This window comes from Engystomops pustulosus, chromosome 1, assembly GCF_040894005.1.
Source record: "Engystomops pustulosus chromosome 1, aEngPut4.maternal, whole genome shotgun sequence".
Taxonomy (NCBI): Eukaryota; Metazoa; Chordata; class Amphibia; order Anura; family Leptodactylidae; genus Engystomops; species Engystomops pustulosus.
Window position 1 is genome coordinate 254495756 of NC_092411.1, and position 16612 is coordinate 254512367.

General features: G+C 47.0%; 1 protein-coding gene across 4 annotated transcripts in view; it reads left to right on the forward strand.

Annotated features, from left to right (window-relative positions):
- The first annotated feature begins 296 nt into the window (after positions 1-296).
- Positions 297-16612, forward strand: part of ATP8A1 (ATPase phospholipid transporting 8A1) — a 123021-nt gene continuing 106705 nt past the window's right edge. For all 4 annotated transcript variants that reach the window (XM_072124949.1, XM_072124968.1, XM_072124941.1 and 1 more), the window contains exons 1-2: positions 297-501; positions 1306-1396. In XM_072124949.1, coding sequence (XP_071981050.1) covers positions 1348-1396 — 49 coding nt within the window. In that variant the 5' untranslated portion in view covers positions 297-501; positions 1306-1347. The remainder of the gene's footprint in view (positions 502-1305; positions 1397-16612) is intronic.

Consider the following 16612-nt stretch of genomic DNA (forward strand, 5'->3'; position numbering starts at 1 on the left):
CTCAGCCTGTCACTGGCGCTGATGACTGCTACTGGCCGCGATACAGAAAGCAGAGCGCATCCAACCGTGACCAGTGCAGGGGGGTCCTGTCATGAGACAGCATTTTTCTATGACTCTAAACATCTTTTATTTACCACAGTCACAGACTGAATTATAAATCATATGTATATTTTACTTTTCTTCACGGATTTGCTGCTTATGTCATGGTGTTTTTCATTTTTTCCCTCTTGATCATATATCTCCCCCCCTTCTGGCAGAATGGTACGCTCCTAGCAGGGAGCGGGCGCCCGGGCTGCTGTGTCTTCAGTAGCGCTCGGAGCGGCCGGGAGGAGGTCGTGTTGTGGGGCGCTCTGTGTCGGGGCTGGGTACACATGAGAATTCATAGAGGAGGGCGCTGGTGGCACGAAGAGCCGGGCTGGAGGCGCTAAATACTGATGGACTGAAGCCTTGGAGCCGTGAAGTGACAGTGGCCACCTCCAGATCTCCGGCCCTGCTCATCTGGTACTGTTAAGACCCCCATTACCCATCTGTGAGATCATGTGTATTCATTCATACTTCTGCACCCCTCGCCCTCATTCATACTTCAGATCACAGACACATGACTAAGGTTCTGCCGATACAATGGGCTGCGATAATCATTGCACGATCCGATCTGACGCGATCTACTGCAACTATTTGGCTTCATGTATATGCATGATGATTAATTATATCCTCGGGGGTGATCAATAATCCACATTTGTACGATAGCTATCTGATTATGTCTTGTCGTGGCTGGTTGGGCTACTAGTTCATCTCCAAAATGCTTTGTACCCCTCCATCCACTGCATAGAGGGGGAAGACCCTCCAGCATCATTCAATAACTCCACTGTTGACAGTCATCTGGTCGCACAGTGACTCCCATCCTCCATCATTTCCTGTCATTCCACTTCAGCCCCTGGTCATCTCCCCCTTGACCTCTGGGGATCCCTTTAAATCCCATTATTCAGGGCAGTGTGTGCTGTAGTTACATGTCACATCTGAGCCGCAAACACAATTACCTCCTCTTTATGATGTGACATGATTTCTCCTCCCTTCCTATCGATACATTGTAATTATGTTGTTTTTCTCATACATTTGTTATCATCCTATTAAAACTACTGTGTATTTACTGATGTCCTTCCCTCTACCACCCACTCACTTATACCCCAATGTAATGTGAGCCCCTCTATCTGCACCCCCATCTCTTATCAAAGACCTCAGAATATCTACGGATACATTATAATCTGTTTTCTCATGTAATTGTGTTATTTTCTTTTTTAATTTAAGGTTAAGCCTTAAGTGTTATCAGGACCAAGGAGCATCATCAACATGTCCACTGTCCAGGCCACCGTGGCTGACTTACGGACAAGGGCTGGGGGTAAGTACCTAATGATGGATTATTTCACTTACTTATTGCTGTGACTGCGCCATGACTCTTCTGAGATGTACAGATGACAAACTCCGCTCTGCTATGTCTGTGTTTGCAACTTCTATAGATTCATCATATGCAAAATAAGAGGCAGTAAGTGGCAAACTCGGCCCTATTGTCCCTGACACATCCAACCCTGCTGCACTTATTAAAGACATTAAAGGAATCTTTTAATAATATGAAGTTATTCCCCTCTGATCACCAGAAGGAGGAGGTCCCAAATATAAGAGGCTACTTGCACATTGCTGTATGCACGCTCAGACAAGCAGCTCGCTGGAGAGGAGGAGGGATGAGCTCCTCACCCCTCCCCTCTCCATAGCAATGCATGGCGTCCGGCTGTATGTACGGGGAATGATGGAGCATGACCTATCTTTTCCCCCATGCACAGTACAGTGGCACGTGTGTGGTCACTGTACCACTGCCCGGCACCATAGCAGTCTGGCTGCAAAGTTGCGGCTGGATATACAGCAGTGTGAAAGGGGCGTAACAGAGGTAACTGAAAACTTCACTCCTATAGACTCTGAATAGAGTAGCAATTGGTTTGCTTGCCTAACGCTCCATTCAAACATGGATTGTACGATTCCATTCTCCTAATTGGTGTGATCCCAGTGGTTAGACTTCCCTTGCTCTAGTAGTTATCTCGTGCCCAATGGATACGCTATTGATTATTATTACTGGAATACACCTTTAAATCCCAGACGGCCGTATGTTCCAGCCAACGCATATTTTATACTTTCCATCAGAAGGAAACCTGTTACATAAGGACCCGTTCACAAAAGGGTATTGCACATCTGCTAAAGAAACGCATTCGCTTTCCATACCATTTGTGTCAGTATAGTATCTGCAGCTGTTTTTTCATGTCCGTGTTTCATCTGTTGATACTTTTTCATTATGTTTGCCAAAATTGGATGGCAAAAGACAAGGTTCTGCATATTGGACCATATGCAGCCCGGATATAGATGTTATCTATGTTCCTCAGACGAGGCATAGCACCGGGGCTGCAAGGTGCGTTTCAATGAAGTTTCAGTGATCAATGTGCCCTGCAACTCACATTCTAGCTTTTTTTTAGCTACATTCTTCGACGTGCAAGCTGAGGGATCCACCACAAACTCTTAGCGGTGCCATCCTTTTATTTTTTTTGAGTTCTATTAAAGTTTGTGTTCCACAAATATGAAAGAAATAGCACATGCCCCGTAATTTTCTAGCAGACCTTGGGCCCTTGCTTAAAGCAGCAGACAAGTGATTGGGCACTTGCCGTATAAAGGGTCTATGGCAATCACTGATAGAATACTGAAGAAGAAAAAAAAGCTGTGTGAATGAGGCCTAAGTGAGACGGCTATCAGTTCTGCTACATATTCTGGTTCACCTCCGATGTCTAGTAAGAGTTACTTAGAGAAACACAATTATGATGTGTAATGTAATTATGTTTTATTCCGCTGCTGTAATATTTCATACTGCGGTCCCTTTCCGTGGTGTATCAGTCACAGTACAGTACAGCGATGATGTGTAGTTAGTCCCCAGGCAGGTCACTGTTAATGGTTTATCATTGTGATACTTCAGATTCCTGTGTACACGGAGAATCCAGGGCTCGCGTTCCTTATCTCTCTGCCGCCTGACTCCGCGCTCAATGATTGCTATTTGATACTGCGGTGTATCAGCCTCGTCCTGACTGTGCTTTTAACACAGCGTGATATAATAAGAGGAGGGTTTTCCTGGAGACTGTGTGAGGCTTAAACAGCACTTGTAATGCTCCCTGTACACGACACAAGATTTATTACAACTGGTGGGGAAATAGGGCGCAACCAATCGGGAATCAACTTTTATAGAAAATGAAAGCTGTTATGAGATTGGTTGCTGTTGGCGGCTGCTCTACTTTTTCTATAAAATGTTCCCCAGGTGACCTCCAGTATTGCTAGCAACAGACCCCTATGCCCAGTGTGGCTCTCGGTAGCTTAAAGGGGTTGTCCAGGGACTGTAAGTTAGCCCCTATCCACAGGTGGAAGTACCTGAGCGACACATGAGCAGGACATGGGTAAGGGTACATTCACACGAATATGTGCTGGAGGGTTGGAGGTAGGAGTGATGCTCGCCCCCTTCTCCATAAAGGAGTGCAGGGCCAGCGCCGTATATATATTGGACATTTATTTTGCCGGTCACGATGAGGTAAGACAACGTATGTTCACCACTCCGCGACCATAAGCGTCAATGGGAACTGATTTAATTTGTGGCCGGATATCGGGAATGAGCCCTAATTATGCGTTCTCTTTTTCCATCCCTGGTGAAATGAGGGCTTTCCATATTCCCGAAAATAACCCCTAGGGCAGGGATATACATGATATGTGGCACTGCCTGACACCTCTGAGCCTCTATATGTAGCCACCTGTGGTGACAAGAGGTTGCATACAGCCTTGCTTTTTCTATACTCTCTGCTGCCCATCGAAAAATAAATTCCTCCAGACCACCCCTTTAAGGCCAGGTGCATAGGTAATGTAATCCGAATGTCTTAACTGTTGGGGTTATGATTGCAGTGAGGTTTGGTGTCAGCATAGTGAATGGGATTTCTACAAATTTTTTCCACATTTTGTGACGAAAATAGGGATGCACCAGCTATGCGGCAAGTTGAGCCTCTTGCCTTCAGCAGCACCACCTTGAGCACGATGGGGGGCAAAAACAGAACATAATATCGGCATGGTTATAAGACTGAATGGAGAATCTAATTAATAGAAAATTACCTGATATGTTACTACTGGATGGTACAGAGGGGGTGCTGGTCTATGGTCGCCTGAGGAGGCAGGGAGTTTAGATTCATCCCTGGGCGGACTCCCCATTATGGACATTTTTTTTTTATACTGTATGTATGGGATCCAGAATAAGGCGCATTGCACACACTACAATGAGCAGGACGGAGATGTATTTGGTACTGGCTGCCTGTTTTGGATACACAAACCATCTCCCCTTCCATGTGTGTAATAGACCAGGGACTCATGGAGAGCAGGCGTGAGTCTGCCGGGGCCGGAGATACTGGGATCATTGGTGAATGACATCAAAGAGGGATAATACAGGAGAGCGTCTGCTTCCTCTTGACTCGGCTCAGCAGTGTCGCTTCCTCTGGGCACAGCTTGATGATTGCAGAGTGTAATGTGCCTGGGGTATAATAGCAGGACTGCTCTGCCCTGCTCTGCATGATGCTATCTGGGTACAGTAAGGCTTGTGCCAGCACAACATGTGCTTTATCTGAGCTATTGCTGGCGATAATGAAGAATAAATAGTCCTGGGTGCTAAGTCGCACCTCTTACGTAAGCGCTTCACTTACACGTTCCCCGGCACATGACAAGCCGAGGTGTTAAAGTGTTAAATATAAAATTCTCAAGATGGTTGGAAATTTTAAAGGCAGAGGAGGAATGACTAAAGCTGCTTATTATTCTAGGAAGAGTTTCTACATTACGCTAAATATATTCCATTTTTATATAGAATTTTACTGTCACTATATTCAGTTAGTCATTTTGGTTTTGATAAGGATTATCAAAGGATTGTTGTATCAGTGGGCGTTGGGCGTCCCTGGGTTAACATTGCCTAGTGGGGGGGGGGGGGGCATGGTGTCCCTAGGTTGGCACAGCCTAGTTGGGGGGGGGGGGGGGGGGAGCATGGCGTCCCTAGGTTGGCACAGCCTAGTGGGGGGGGGGGAGCATGGTGTCCCTAGGTTGGCACAGCCTAGTGGGGGGGGAGCATGGCGTCCCTAGGTTGGCACAGCCTAGTGGGGGGGGGGCATGGTGTCCCTAGGTTGGCACAGCCTAGTGGGGGGGGGGCATGGTGTCCCTAGGTTGGCACAGCCTAGTGGGGGGGGGGCATGGTGTCCCTAGGTTGGCACAGCCTAGTGGGGGGGGCATGGTGTCCCTAGGTTGGCACAGCCTAGTGGGGGGGGGAGCATGGTGTCCCTAGGTTGGCACAGCCTAGTGGGGGGGGGGAGCATGGTGTCCCTAGGTTGGCACAGCCTAGTGGGGGGGGGGAGCATGGTGTCCCTAGGTTGGCACAGTCTAGTGGGGGGGGAGCATGGTGTCCCTAGGTTGGCACAGTCTAGTGGGGGGGGAGCATGGTGTCCCTAGGTTGGCACAGTCTAGTGGGGGGGGGGCATGGTGTCCCTAGGTTGGCACAGCCTAGTGTGGGGGGGGCATGGTGTCCCTAGGTTGGCACAGCCTAGTGTGGGGGGGAGCATGGTGTCCCTAGGTTGGCACAGCCTAGTGTGGGGGGGAGCATGGTGTCCCTAGGTTGGCACAGCCTAGTGGGGGGGGGGAGCATGGTATCCCTATGTTGGCACATCCTAGTGGGGGGGATGCTCTGTGACCCTGGATATGTGCAGCCTAGGGGGGTCTTGTGTCCCTGTTTGGGGATGGCTTAGCAGGGGTGCTCTGGTTCCCTAGGTGGGGGCGGCCTGCTCTTTGTGCCCACTGGTTGTGTCCCTAACAGTGCTGTGTCCCTAGTTGGGTGCAGTGTATTGTGTTGCACTCCATGGCAGTATACATGGGAGCAGGGCCAGGTAAGAGTTGGCAGCAATATGTGTTTCCTCCTCTTGCTGTGAACAGTCATGTGCCTTGTGAGCTCGGGTGTCGTAATCTTATCTCGTGGATTTTACTAAACATAATTGCCGTGGTGTCATAATAGATTTATTGGTGCTATTGTGAGGCTCTGTTTGCCAGCTTTGAGACTATTGACATAGGTAAGTGCAGTAACCTTTGGCCTTTCCAGTGCAGTAATAGCTTCTTCTAGGTGATTCATGTATATATATTGGGGTATGTGGGTCCCCCTGTACCAGTACTGACCACTGATAGCTGTGCAGTGCTGGGAGGGGTGTAAACAAACCCTCCTGACACCTCTCTCTACTGGGGCTAATTTGGGATGCAGTTGAGGAAGTGCCCAGTCTATTTTTGGAAGTGTCTTTATGTGGACGTCTGGTTGCTGTTTGATAACTGGGAAAGCCGGGTGACTTGTAATGTGTGTAGTGGATCTGAGATGTTTCGGGCATGGGACGGTATTTCTTCCATCAGTCTCACATTACTGTTTATTGGTGTAGAAATACATTGTAGCAGAACATGGGGAGGATTTATGACACATGATGTAATAGGATGGAACTGGGGGATGTAATTGCTGGCTCAGCATTACCGGTGGATCTTCTCATGGATCACATGGCCTTCTCCTCACAGACCCTGAGATGTGGCTGCTAATGTAGAGCTGGAAAAAGATACATTCCCCATGGATGTCATATTGCCCACACAATTAGCGGATTTTGATGTTGGGCTCCATAAGATACTGCAGCAGAAAGCATCCTCGTGTGCGTCAATGGGAAGATCTGCTCTTTATCCGTCAGGAAATGGGTTACCGTGTTTTTTGCAACGGAAACCCTGTGGCATCCTTCATTGGAATCAAAGCAATGTGGATGTGAAGAAATTGTCATTCAGAATCTTTTTCTCTTTATGTAAAAAACTGCATGAGCGTTCCCTCAAAGGCCTAGTCCAGTGGTGGCGAACCTATGGCACGGGTGCCAGAGACGGCACTCAGAGCCCTTTCTGTGGGCACCCAGGCCATCGCCCCAGCACACCAGACAGGACTCAGGACTGCTTCCTGCAGTCTCAAGCAACTTAAAAGATGCTGCTTTCAGTCCTATATTAAAGTGATACTTACTTCGCTACTTGGGACTGTAGGAAGAGGGAGAAGGAGTAGACAGGACCAAATTATCTCTGGAGGTTCTTCTGCTGGCCCTACAATTCCTACAATTCTGTGTACAGGGGGACACTGGAAAGAAGCTTAAATGATGCACATTTTCCATCTTGTCCTCAGGAGGCCAATATGATCAAAAGTTGTTGAACAGGGAGCAATAAGTTACTGCTTTCATTTTTGGTTGGCACCTCGCCATAAATAAGGGGGGGTTTGGGTTGCAGTTTGGGCACTCGGGCACTAAAAGGTTCGCCATCACTGGCCTAGTCCAACATGACTGCCTTAGCAAACGTGATCCGTCAGTGTGGGTTAGCCGTGGTCATGCCTATAGTGGCTATAGAGAAGCGGCCTGGTAGATTACAACTTCATAAAAATCCCAGGCCATAATAATTATTTTTTCGGTTATCAACTTCTACAATGCAGCCGTCTACAGATCTCATGCTTTTTGTGGAAGAAGTTTCAGCTGTCCAAGAGTCTATCATGGAGGATATTCACCTACTTTAAAATAAATCTACCATCATGATAAACCAGGGGCATTACTCATAGATCCAGGCACCACAACTGTGGTACTCTAATTATGTTTGTTATCCATGGCTTCCTTCTAAAATCAGCTTTTAAAATGATGCTAATGAGTCACAAGGGCTCGGTGGGTTGTTACCAGTGCCCTCACCGTGCCGCAGATTCACAGGCTGCAACACTGAGATTATAGCAGGCGGAGGGAGGGAAGACAAACAGTCTGAGGGAGAAGTGCCCTTGCACAGTGTAATAGCCTGTGAAGCTACAGCATGGTTGTACCCCCCCCAGAGCCCTTCTGGCTCATTAGCATACAATTGAAAGTTAATTTTAACATAAAGGAGGCCGTGGATAACAAACAGATTACCACTGTCACAGTGCCTGGATCTATGTGTGTCCCTGGTTTATCATGAGGTCTTGATGGTAGATTTTCTTTAAAGGGCAAGTACAGGCAGTCCCCGGGTTACATACAAGATAGGGTCTGGAGGTTTGTTCTTAAGTTGAATTTGTATGTAAGTCGAAACTGTATATTTTATAATGGAAGTTCTAGACAATTTTTTTTCTTTTGCCCCAGTGACAATTTGAATTTCAAAATTTTTGGTGTAATTGGACCAAGAATTATCAATAAAGCTTCATTACAGACATCTTACAGCTGATCATTGCAGTCTGGGACTATAGTAAAGCATCCAGAGAGCTTCACCAGAGGTCACAGTGGGCAGAGGGGTCCGTCTGTAACTATGGGTTGTCTGTAAGTCGGGTGTCCTTAAGTAGGGGACCGCCTGTACAGTAATGTATATTTATCCCCTTTTTAATTCAACATATGGGCCCTTTAGAAGGACAAACTTAATTGTCCCCTCAATTGCCTCATAAAAGATGGGTTCACCCAATCTTTTTACCCATCTCCCATCTTTCACCATTGTCCCTAGCAATGCCTCACAATTGGCTGTAATAGACGAGTGTATAGGGACCTTTGGGCACACGCTCAGGATTTACAATATTTTTATACTCTAGACACGGTCATTGCAATGGATGTGCCAGCGGATCCACGGAAGGATTATTTCTATTGTCCTTCCAAGGGCTAATCTGCTGCTTTGCTGTGCGTTTTCTATAAATGGGCTCTTATTAGCACAGGGAGCTGCCACCAGGGTGGCCCTTGGCACGCTGTCTGGCATCTCTGTCTTTGAATTTGACGAATCCTCATGTTACATAAAATCTCCTGTAATAAGAGTGAGTCTTTCCAGTGATCAATGCCGCTCTCCGCTATACACTCCTCTGACACGTCAGTAACATTACAGCTCTGCCGATATCATTATACAAGGAGGAAGGAGATATAGAATATAGTGACAACACTTGTAGCGATGATCCCCTCACTGTCCGTCTGGTTGGATTTTATTCCCTGGAGAAGGTGGTAATGAGGTTTTTTTTTTTATTTTCAGGAAAGGATTCCAGCAGCAGGAAATGTTATGATATAAAAAGAAATTGCCCGTTAAAGGACATCTTTGAGCAGTTTTGGGTATAGGCCCTGAAAGAACTGAAAAAAAAGTCTAGTTATAATCCAGATTCTGGGTCAGAGCAAGGGCTCTGGGTGGGTCTTTCAGCCTGAAGAGCTTTCTGCTCTCTGCACTGTGCTGCTCTACAGTCCCTCTCCTCTGATAGCAGGAGCTGCATCAGGATTTTGGTTGGATACTTAAATCAGCCAATCAGAGTAGAGGGGAGGGGCTGTGGAACAGGTCATTGCAAAGAGCAGAAAGCTCTTCAGGCTAAAAAGATCAATCCTAGCATTTGCAGGAGCTGCAAACCTGAATTCAGCAGTTCCTGCTGCTACTTACTACACACATGTATAATTGTACAGCTCTCCAGGCCTATACCTAGAACAGTCTGCAGATTATTTTGGTCAGAACTGAGTACATTTCTCGCTGGCCTAGCACCATTGCTTCAGTAGTCCGTGATGATATGGGCCGCTGAGTCCGGTGACTGACTGCAATAAAATTTGTACTGGAGCTCCTGCACTGCTGAAAAAGGGTTATAGGGGATTAGGAGACATGGTTGTTGTCAGTCAGAAAGAGCGACCCCCTTGTCCAATGGCTGTATTTGGTATTGCACCGGATTATGGTTCTAGTGATTATGAAGTCTGATCTAACACCCCAGTGATCAGATACTCCAAGCATCAGGGGTTCCCCTGTATGTGCCCCTGACAATTCATGTTCAGTCGGTGTGTTTGCAGCTCTTATTCAAGTGATCCGTATTAGCAGCCACAGTCGCAATACGATGTACACCGGCACAAGCAAGCTGTCATAAAACCTCATTCCCCTCAAACAGCTTATCGTTGGTGGGTGCTGGTTGTCAGGACCCCATTGATCTGAATCTTATAACTTATCTTAAGGAAATCTCATGTATATCTATGCCCATTAAAGCTGCAAAACCCTTTAGGCATAGGGATAGTGTGAGCTGTGTAAAGTTTGCATGTCACCTATAGATATGGACCTCCTATACGTGTTGGACAATGCTGCCGTGTCTGTGGCGTCCTCCTGATATCATGTGGTTTCAGCTGAGTGTTGTGAAAAGGGGAAGGGACGGAGTCAGCAATGTTCTGCGCAGGGAAGTTTGTCCTTGTCAATGAGTTTTGGAACCATTTGAAAAAAGACAAAACCTGTGCCTTGTATTATTAACCCTGTCATCTATCACATTTGTTGTGTAAGAGCCTGGTGAGTGTCAGTCCCTCCCCTTCACACATTACACATGGAGATGTATGCATAACTGGCAGCAGCCCAAATTTAGGACATTTGGCATTAGGATATTAGCACGCTGACATGTGTGTTGCTGCTCTTCTTTTAGCATCTTCATCTTTTAATTTTTACAAAAAAAGGCTTTTAAAATTTATGCAAATGAGCACAAGGGGCAGAGGTCGCATTAACGCCTCACCACGCGTCATAGACGCGTGATGAGGCGCCATTACCCCCCAAAATAATTGCCATGCGTAAAGTTACGCTTGGCAATTATTCCTTGCAGCGCGCAGGCTGAGCGGCTCGGCGCGCGCTGCAAAAGAGGTAAATGTCGCGCGATCACAGCGCGCGCCGGACCGCTCAACGCGACACTTGACACAGTGATCTGTGTCAGCAGCGCTCCGGAGCGAGAGCGCAGGCCCCGCGATACCTGTGGACAGCGGGGCTGCTGCTCCCTGTCCTGCTCCATCTCTACCTGCCCGCAGATCCGGACGGGTGAGTGTGTGATTGTAGGTGTAGTGTTCTGTGTGTGCAGTGTAGTGTAATGTTCTGTGTGTGCAGTGTAGTGTAGTGTTCTGTGTGTGCAGTGTAGTGTAGTGTTCTGTGTGTGTAGTGTAATGTTCTGTGTGTGCAGTGTAGTGTAATGTTCTGTGTGTGCAGTGTAGTGTAATGTTCTGTGTGTGCAGTGTAGTGTAATGTTCTGTGTGTGCAGTGTAGTGTAATGTTCTGTGTGTGCAGTGTAGTGTAATGTTCTGTGTGTGCAGTGTAGTGTAATGTTCTGTGTGTGCAGTGTAGTGTAGTGTTCTGTGTGTGCAGTGTAGTGTAGTGTTCTGTGTGTGCAGTGTAGTGTAATGTTCTGTGTGTGCAGTGTAGTGTAATGTTCTGTGTGTGCAGTGTAGTGTAATGTTCTGTGTGTGCAGTGTAGTGTAATGTTCTGTGTGTGCAGTGTAGTGTAGTGTTCTGTGTGTGCAGTGTAGTGTAGTGTTCTGTGTGTGTAGTGTAATGTTCTGTGTGTGTAGTGTAATGTTCTGTGTGTGCAGTGTAGTGTAATGTTCTGTGTGTGCAGTGTAGTGTAATGTTCTGTGTGTGCAGTGTAGTGTAATGTTCTGTGTGTGCAGTGTAGTGTAATGTTCTGTGTGTGCAGTGTAGTGTAATGTTCTGTGTGTGCAGTGTAGTGTAATGTTCTGTGTGTGCAGTGTAGTGTAATGTTCTGTGTGTGCAGTGTAGTGTAGTGTTCTGTGTGTGTAGTGTAATGTTCTGTGTGTGTAGTGTAATGTTCTGTGTGTGCAGTGTAGTGTAATGTTCTGTGTGTGCAGTGTAGTGTAATGTTCTGTGTGTGCAGTGTAGTGTAGTGTTCTGTGTGTGCAGTGTAGTGTAGTGTTCTGTGTGTGCAGTGTAGTGTAGTGTTCTGTGTGTGCAGTGTAGTGTAGTGTTCTGTGTGTGCAGTGTAGTGTAGTGTTCTGTGTGTGCAGTGTAGTGTAGTGTTCTGTGTGTGCAGTGTAGTGTAGTGTTCTGTGTGTGTAGTGTAATGTTCTGTGTGTGCAGTGTAGTGTAATGTTCTGTGTGTGTAGTGTAGTGTTCTGTGTGTGCAGTGTAGTGTAGTGTTCTGTGTGTGCAGTGTAGTGTAGTGTTCTGTGTGTGCAGTGTAGTGTAGTGTTCTGTGTGTGTAGTGTAGTGTTCTGTGTGTGCAGTGTAGTGTAATGTTCTGTGTGTGCAGTGTAGTGTAATGTTCTGTGTGTGCAGTGTAGTGTAATGTTCTGTGTGTGCAGTGTAGTGTAATGTTCTGTGTGTGCAGTGTAGTGTAATGTTCTGTGTGTGCAGTGTAGTGTAATGTTCTGTGTGTGCAGTGTAGTGTAATGTTCTGTGTGTGCAGTGTAGTGTAATGTTCTGTGTGTGCAGTGTAGTGTAATGTTCTGTGTGTGCAGTGTAGTGTAATGTTCTGTGTGTGCAGTGTAGTGTAATGTTCTGTGTGTGCAGTGTAGTGTAATGTTCTGTGTGTGCAGTGTAGTGTAATGTTCTGTGTGTGCAGTGTAGTGTAATGTTCTGTGTGTGCAGTGTAGTGTAATGTTCTGTGTGTGCAGTGTGAGTGTAATGTTCTGTGTGTGCAGTGTGAGTGTAATGTTCTGTGTGTGCAGTGTGAGTGTAATGTTCTGTGTGTGCAGTGTGAGTGTAATGTTCTGTGTGTGCAGTGTGAGTGTAATGTTCTGTGTGTGCAGTGTGAGTGTAATGTTCTGTGTGTGCAGTGTGAGTGTAATGTTCTGTGTGTGCAGTGTGAGTGTAATGTTCTGTGTGTGCAGTGTGAGTGTAATGTTCTGTGTGTGCAGTGTGAGTGTAATGTTCTGTGTGTGCAGTGTGAGTGTAATGTTCTGTGTGTGCAGTGTGAGTGTAATGTTCTGTGTGTGCAGTGTGAGTGTAATGTTCTGTGTGTGCAGTGTGAGTGTAATGTTCTGTGTGTGCAGTGTGAGTGTAATGTTCTGTGTGTGCAGTGTGAGTGTAATGTTCTGTGTGTGCAGTGTGAGTGTAATGTTCTGTGTGTGCAGTGTGAGTGTAATGTTCTGTGTGTGCAGTGTGAGTGTAATGTTCTGTGTGTGCAGTGTGAGTGTAATGTTCTGTGTGTGCAGTGTGAGTGTAATGTTCTGTGTGTGCTGTGTGAGTGTAATGTTCTGTGTGTGCTGTGTGAGTGTAATGTTCTGTGTGTGCTGTGTGAGTGTAATGTTCTGTGTGTGCTGTGTGCGCAGTGTGTGAGTGTAGTGTGTGCTGTGTGCGCAGTGTGTGAGTGTAGTGTGTGCTGTGTGTGCTGTGTGCGCAGTGTGTGAGTGTAGTGTGTGCTGTGTGTGAGTGTAGTGTGTGCTGTGTGTGTGAGTGCAGTGTGTGAGTGTAGTGTGTGCTGTGTGTGCGCAGTGTGTGAGTGCAGTGTGTGAGTGTAGTGTGTGCTGTGTGCGCAGTGTGTGAGTGTAGTGTGTGCTGTGTGCGCAGTGTGTGAGTGTAGTGTGCGCAGTGTGTGAGTGTAGTGTGCGCAGTGTGTGAGTGTAGTGTGCGCAGTGTGTGAGTGTAGTGTGTGAGTGTAGTGTGTGCTGTGTGTAGTGTGTGCTGTGTGCTGTGTGCGCAGTGTGTGAGTGTAGTGTGTGCTGTGTGCGCAGTGTGTGAGTGTAGTGTGTGCGCAGTGTGTGAGTGTAGTGTGTGCTGTGTGCGCAGTGTGTAGTGTGTGCTGTGTGTAGTGTGTGCTGTGTGCGCAGTGTGTGAGTGTAGTGTGTGCTGTGTGTAGTGTGTGAGTGTAGTGTGTGCTGTGTGTAGTGTGTGAGTGTAGTGTGTGCTGTGTGCGCAGTGTGTGTGTGTAGTGTGTGCTGTGTGCGCACTGTGTGTGTAGTGTGTGGTGTGTGAGTGTAGTGTGTGCTGTGTGCGCAGTGTGTGAGTGTAGTGTGTGCTGTGTGCGCAGTGTGTGAGTGTAGTGTGTGCTGTGTGCGCAGTGTGAGTGTAGTGTGTGCTGTGTGCTGTGTGCGCAGTGTGTGAGTGTAGTGTGCGCAGTGTGTGAGTGTAGTGTGCGCAGTGTGTGAGTGTAGTGTGTGCTGTGTGCGCAGTGTGTGAGTGTAGTGTGTGCTGTGTGCGCAGTGTGTGACTGTAGTGTGTGCTGTGTGCGCACTGTGTGAGTGTAGTGTGTGCTGTGTGCGCAGTGTGTGAGTGTAGTGTGTGCTGTGTGCGCACTGTGTGAGTGTAGTGTGTGCTGTGTGCGCACTGTGTGAGTGTAGTGTGTGCTGTGTGCGCAGTGTGTGAGTGTAGTGTGTGCTGTGTGCGCACTGTGTGAGTGTAGTGTGTGCTGTGTGCGCACTGTGTGAGTGTAGTGTGTGCTGTGTGCGCACTGTGTGAGTGTAGTGTGTGCTGTGTGCGCACTGTGTGTGTAGTGTGTGCTGTGTGCGCACTGTGTGTGTAGTGTGTGCTGTGTGCGCACTGTGTGTGTAGTGTGTGCTGTGTGCGCACTGTGTGTGTAGTGTGTGCTGTGTGCGCAGTGTGTGAGTGTAGTGTGTGCTGTGTGCGCAGTGTGTGAGTGTAGTGTGTGCTGTGTGCGCAGTGTGTGAGTGTAGTGTGTGCTGTGTGCGCACTGTGTGAGTGTAGTGTGTGCTGTGTGCGCACTGTGTGAGTGTAGTGTGTGCTGTGTGCGCACTGTGTGAGTGTAGTGTGTGCTGTGTGCGCACTGTGTGAGTGTAGTGTGTGCTGTGTGCGCACTGTGTGAGTGTAGTGTGTGCTGTGTGCGCACTGTGTGTGTAGTGTGTGCTGTGTGCGCAGTGTGTGAGTGTAGTGTGTGCTGTGTGCGCAGTGTGTGAGTGTAGTGTGTGCTGTGTGCGCAGTGTGTGAGTGTAGTGTGTGCTGTGTGCGCAGTGTGTGAGTGTAGTGTGTGCTGTGTGCGCAGTGTGTGCTGTGTGCGCAGTGTGTGAGTGTAGTGTGTGCTGTGTGCGCAGTGTGCTACCGAAATTTTCATACTCCTCCTCGGGTAAAAATACTCCTCAAAAATGGTGAGAGGAGTATTTTTACCCTTCTGGAAAAATGTTAGTGCGACCTCTGACAAGGGGCTTGCAGAATTTATTCTCAGAAACAAGGGCATAGAAAGCTTAAAGAAAAGTGTGTCCTGCCAGCGTGTGCTTGGTTTACAATCCATGATCCTGGTGGTAGATGCCCTCTAATGCTGGGGTAAGTATTAGACATTACATTGGAGGAGAATGTAGAAAAGGTTCCTGTGTGTTAGAATACCTGGCTGCTTCCTCCTCACCAGTACAACCAGTTTCTATATATGTGCGGCATTTACAAGTGACTGGAGAATCCGGTTTTACTCTCATCGTTATAATAGAGGAATGAGAAGCATTTCCTGGAAGGTAAAATAAGTTTACAGTTTTGGGGTTAAAGGGTCGAGGGCAAATCTGCTTAAAGGAAATCGACCACTTGAACAAAAAAAAAAAACACTACAAATTCTCACCTGCGCCGTCCATCGCTAGTCTTCACCCGTCATGATCGCCTAGAAAAAGTGTTACAATTAGCAGCACTGATCACGGGGAGTAGATGTCCGGTGCTCCGGGCTGCTAATTTTGTACGCCCCCGCACCTCCCTCTCCCATGCTGGGAGCATAATTGAGGTGAGGGGACGTGACATCACCTCCCTCCCTGGGCATCTCGTCCCCACGCTCTGTGCTTTAAATTATAACTCTTTTCAAGGTGATCCCAGGATGTCAAGACTAGCGGAGGACAGCGCCGGGATCCAGATGGAAAGTAGTAGAGGTGAGTATTTGTATTTTTTTTTTTTTTTTTTGTTGTTTTGTAAGCCGTTTATTTCCTTTAATGTCTATTAATTAATATCCTGCATGCAACCTGTTATAGAGCAGGAGGAGTGGAGTAGATTGTATATAGTGCCCCTTCTGCAGGATGGATATTATAGAACAGGTACAGTGGGTTGGATTGTACATGGTGTCCCATCTCTAGCACTGTACCTGTTCTATAACGTGCTGCCCACAGATAGGACACTATACACAATCTGCAGGCAGCATGTTATAGAGCAGGAGGAGCTAGTGCAATGATAAGTTGTCCTGCAGTTTAAACAATCCTCAGCATGCCTTTATATTCAGTTTTAAGAGGATTTTGTACATTGAGTTCTTCTGTTTTGTCACATTTTCTGCAATATACAATCATATCATGTGTCTGGGCTGCGGCTGGGCAGCATAACGGCACTACCATCTTCTTATTCATGGGTATACCCGTGTTGTATTGCTATTCTCTGCATCTATATCTGTATTGTATAGGCCGTGTTCTCCGAGGTGGTTAATATGATCATTATGGAGGTTTTTGTGTATCCTGTAACGTTTTTGTTCGTTCTTTTATTGGTGTTGTTCTCTCATGTCACTCCTTTGGTGTTACACCTATAAATATAGTTATAGGCAAATATAGTGACTTGTATAATCTTTATCAGCTATGAACGATCCATCCATAATGTATCACGCAGAATTGTATTCTGTCTGCCAGGTATATGTTTTCCTTGAATAAAAGCTTGCAGTATGTGTCGCACCTCATCTTCTCTTTTGGATATGTTTGGGTGGGATGGTCGGTAGGTTTGGTGCCCTCCTATAAGACGGGTCATTGTGCTGAATACATGATGTGTCAGGAGTGATGTCCCTGCCACACACGAGGCCTTTGTGTTACTGTAAAGCAGTATAAGGCCTCCTCTGTAGTCCTGTCATATA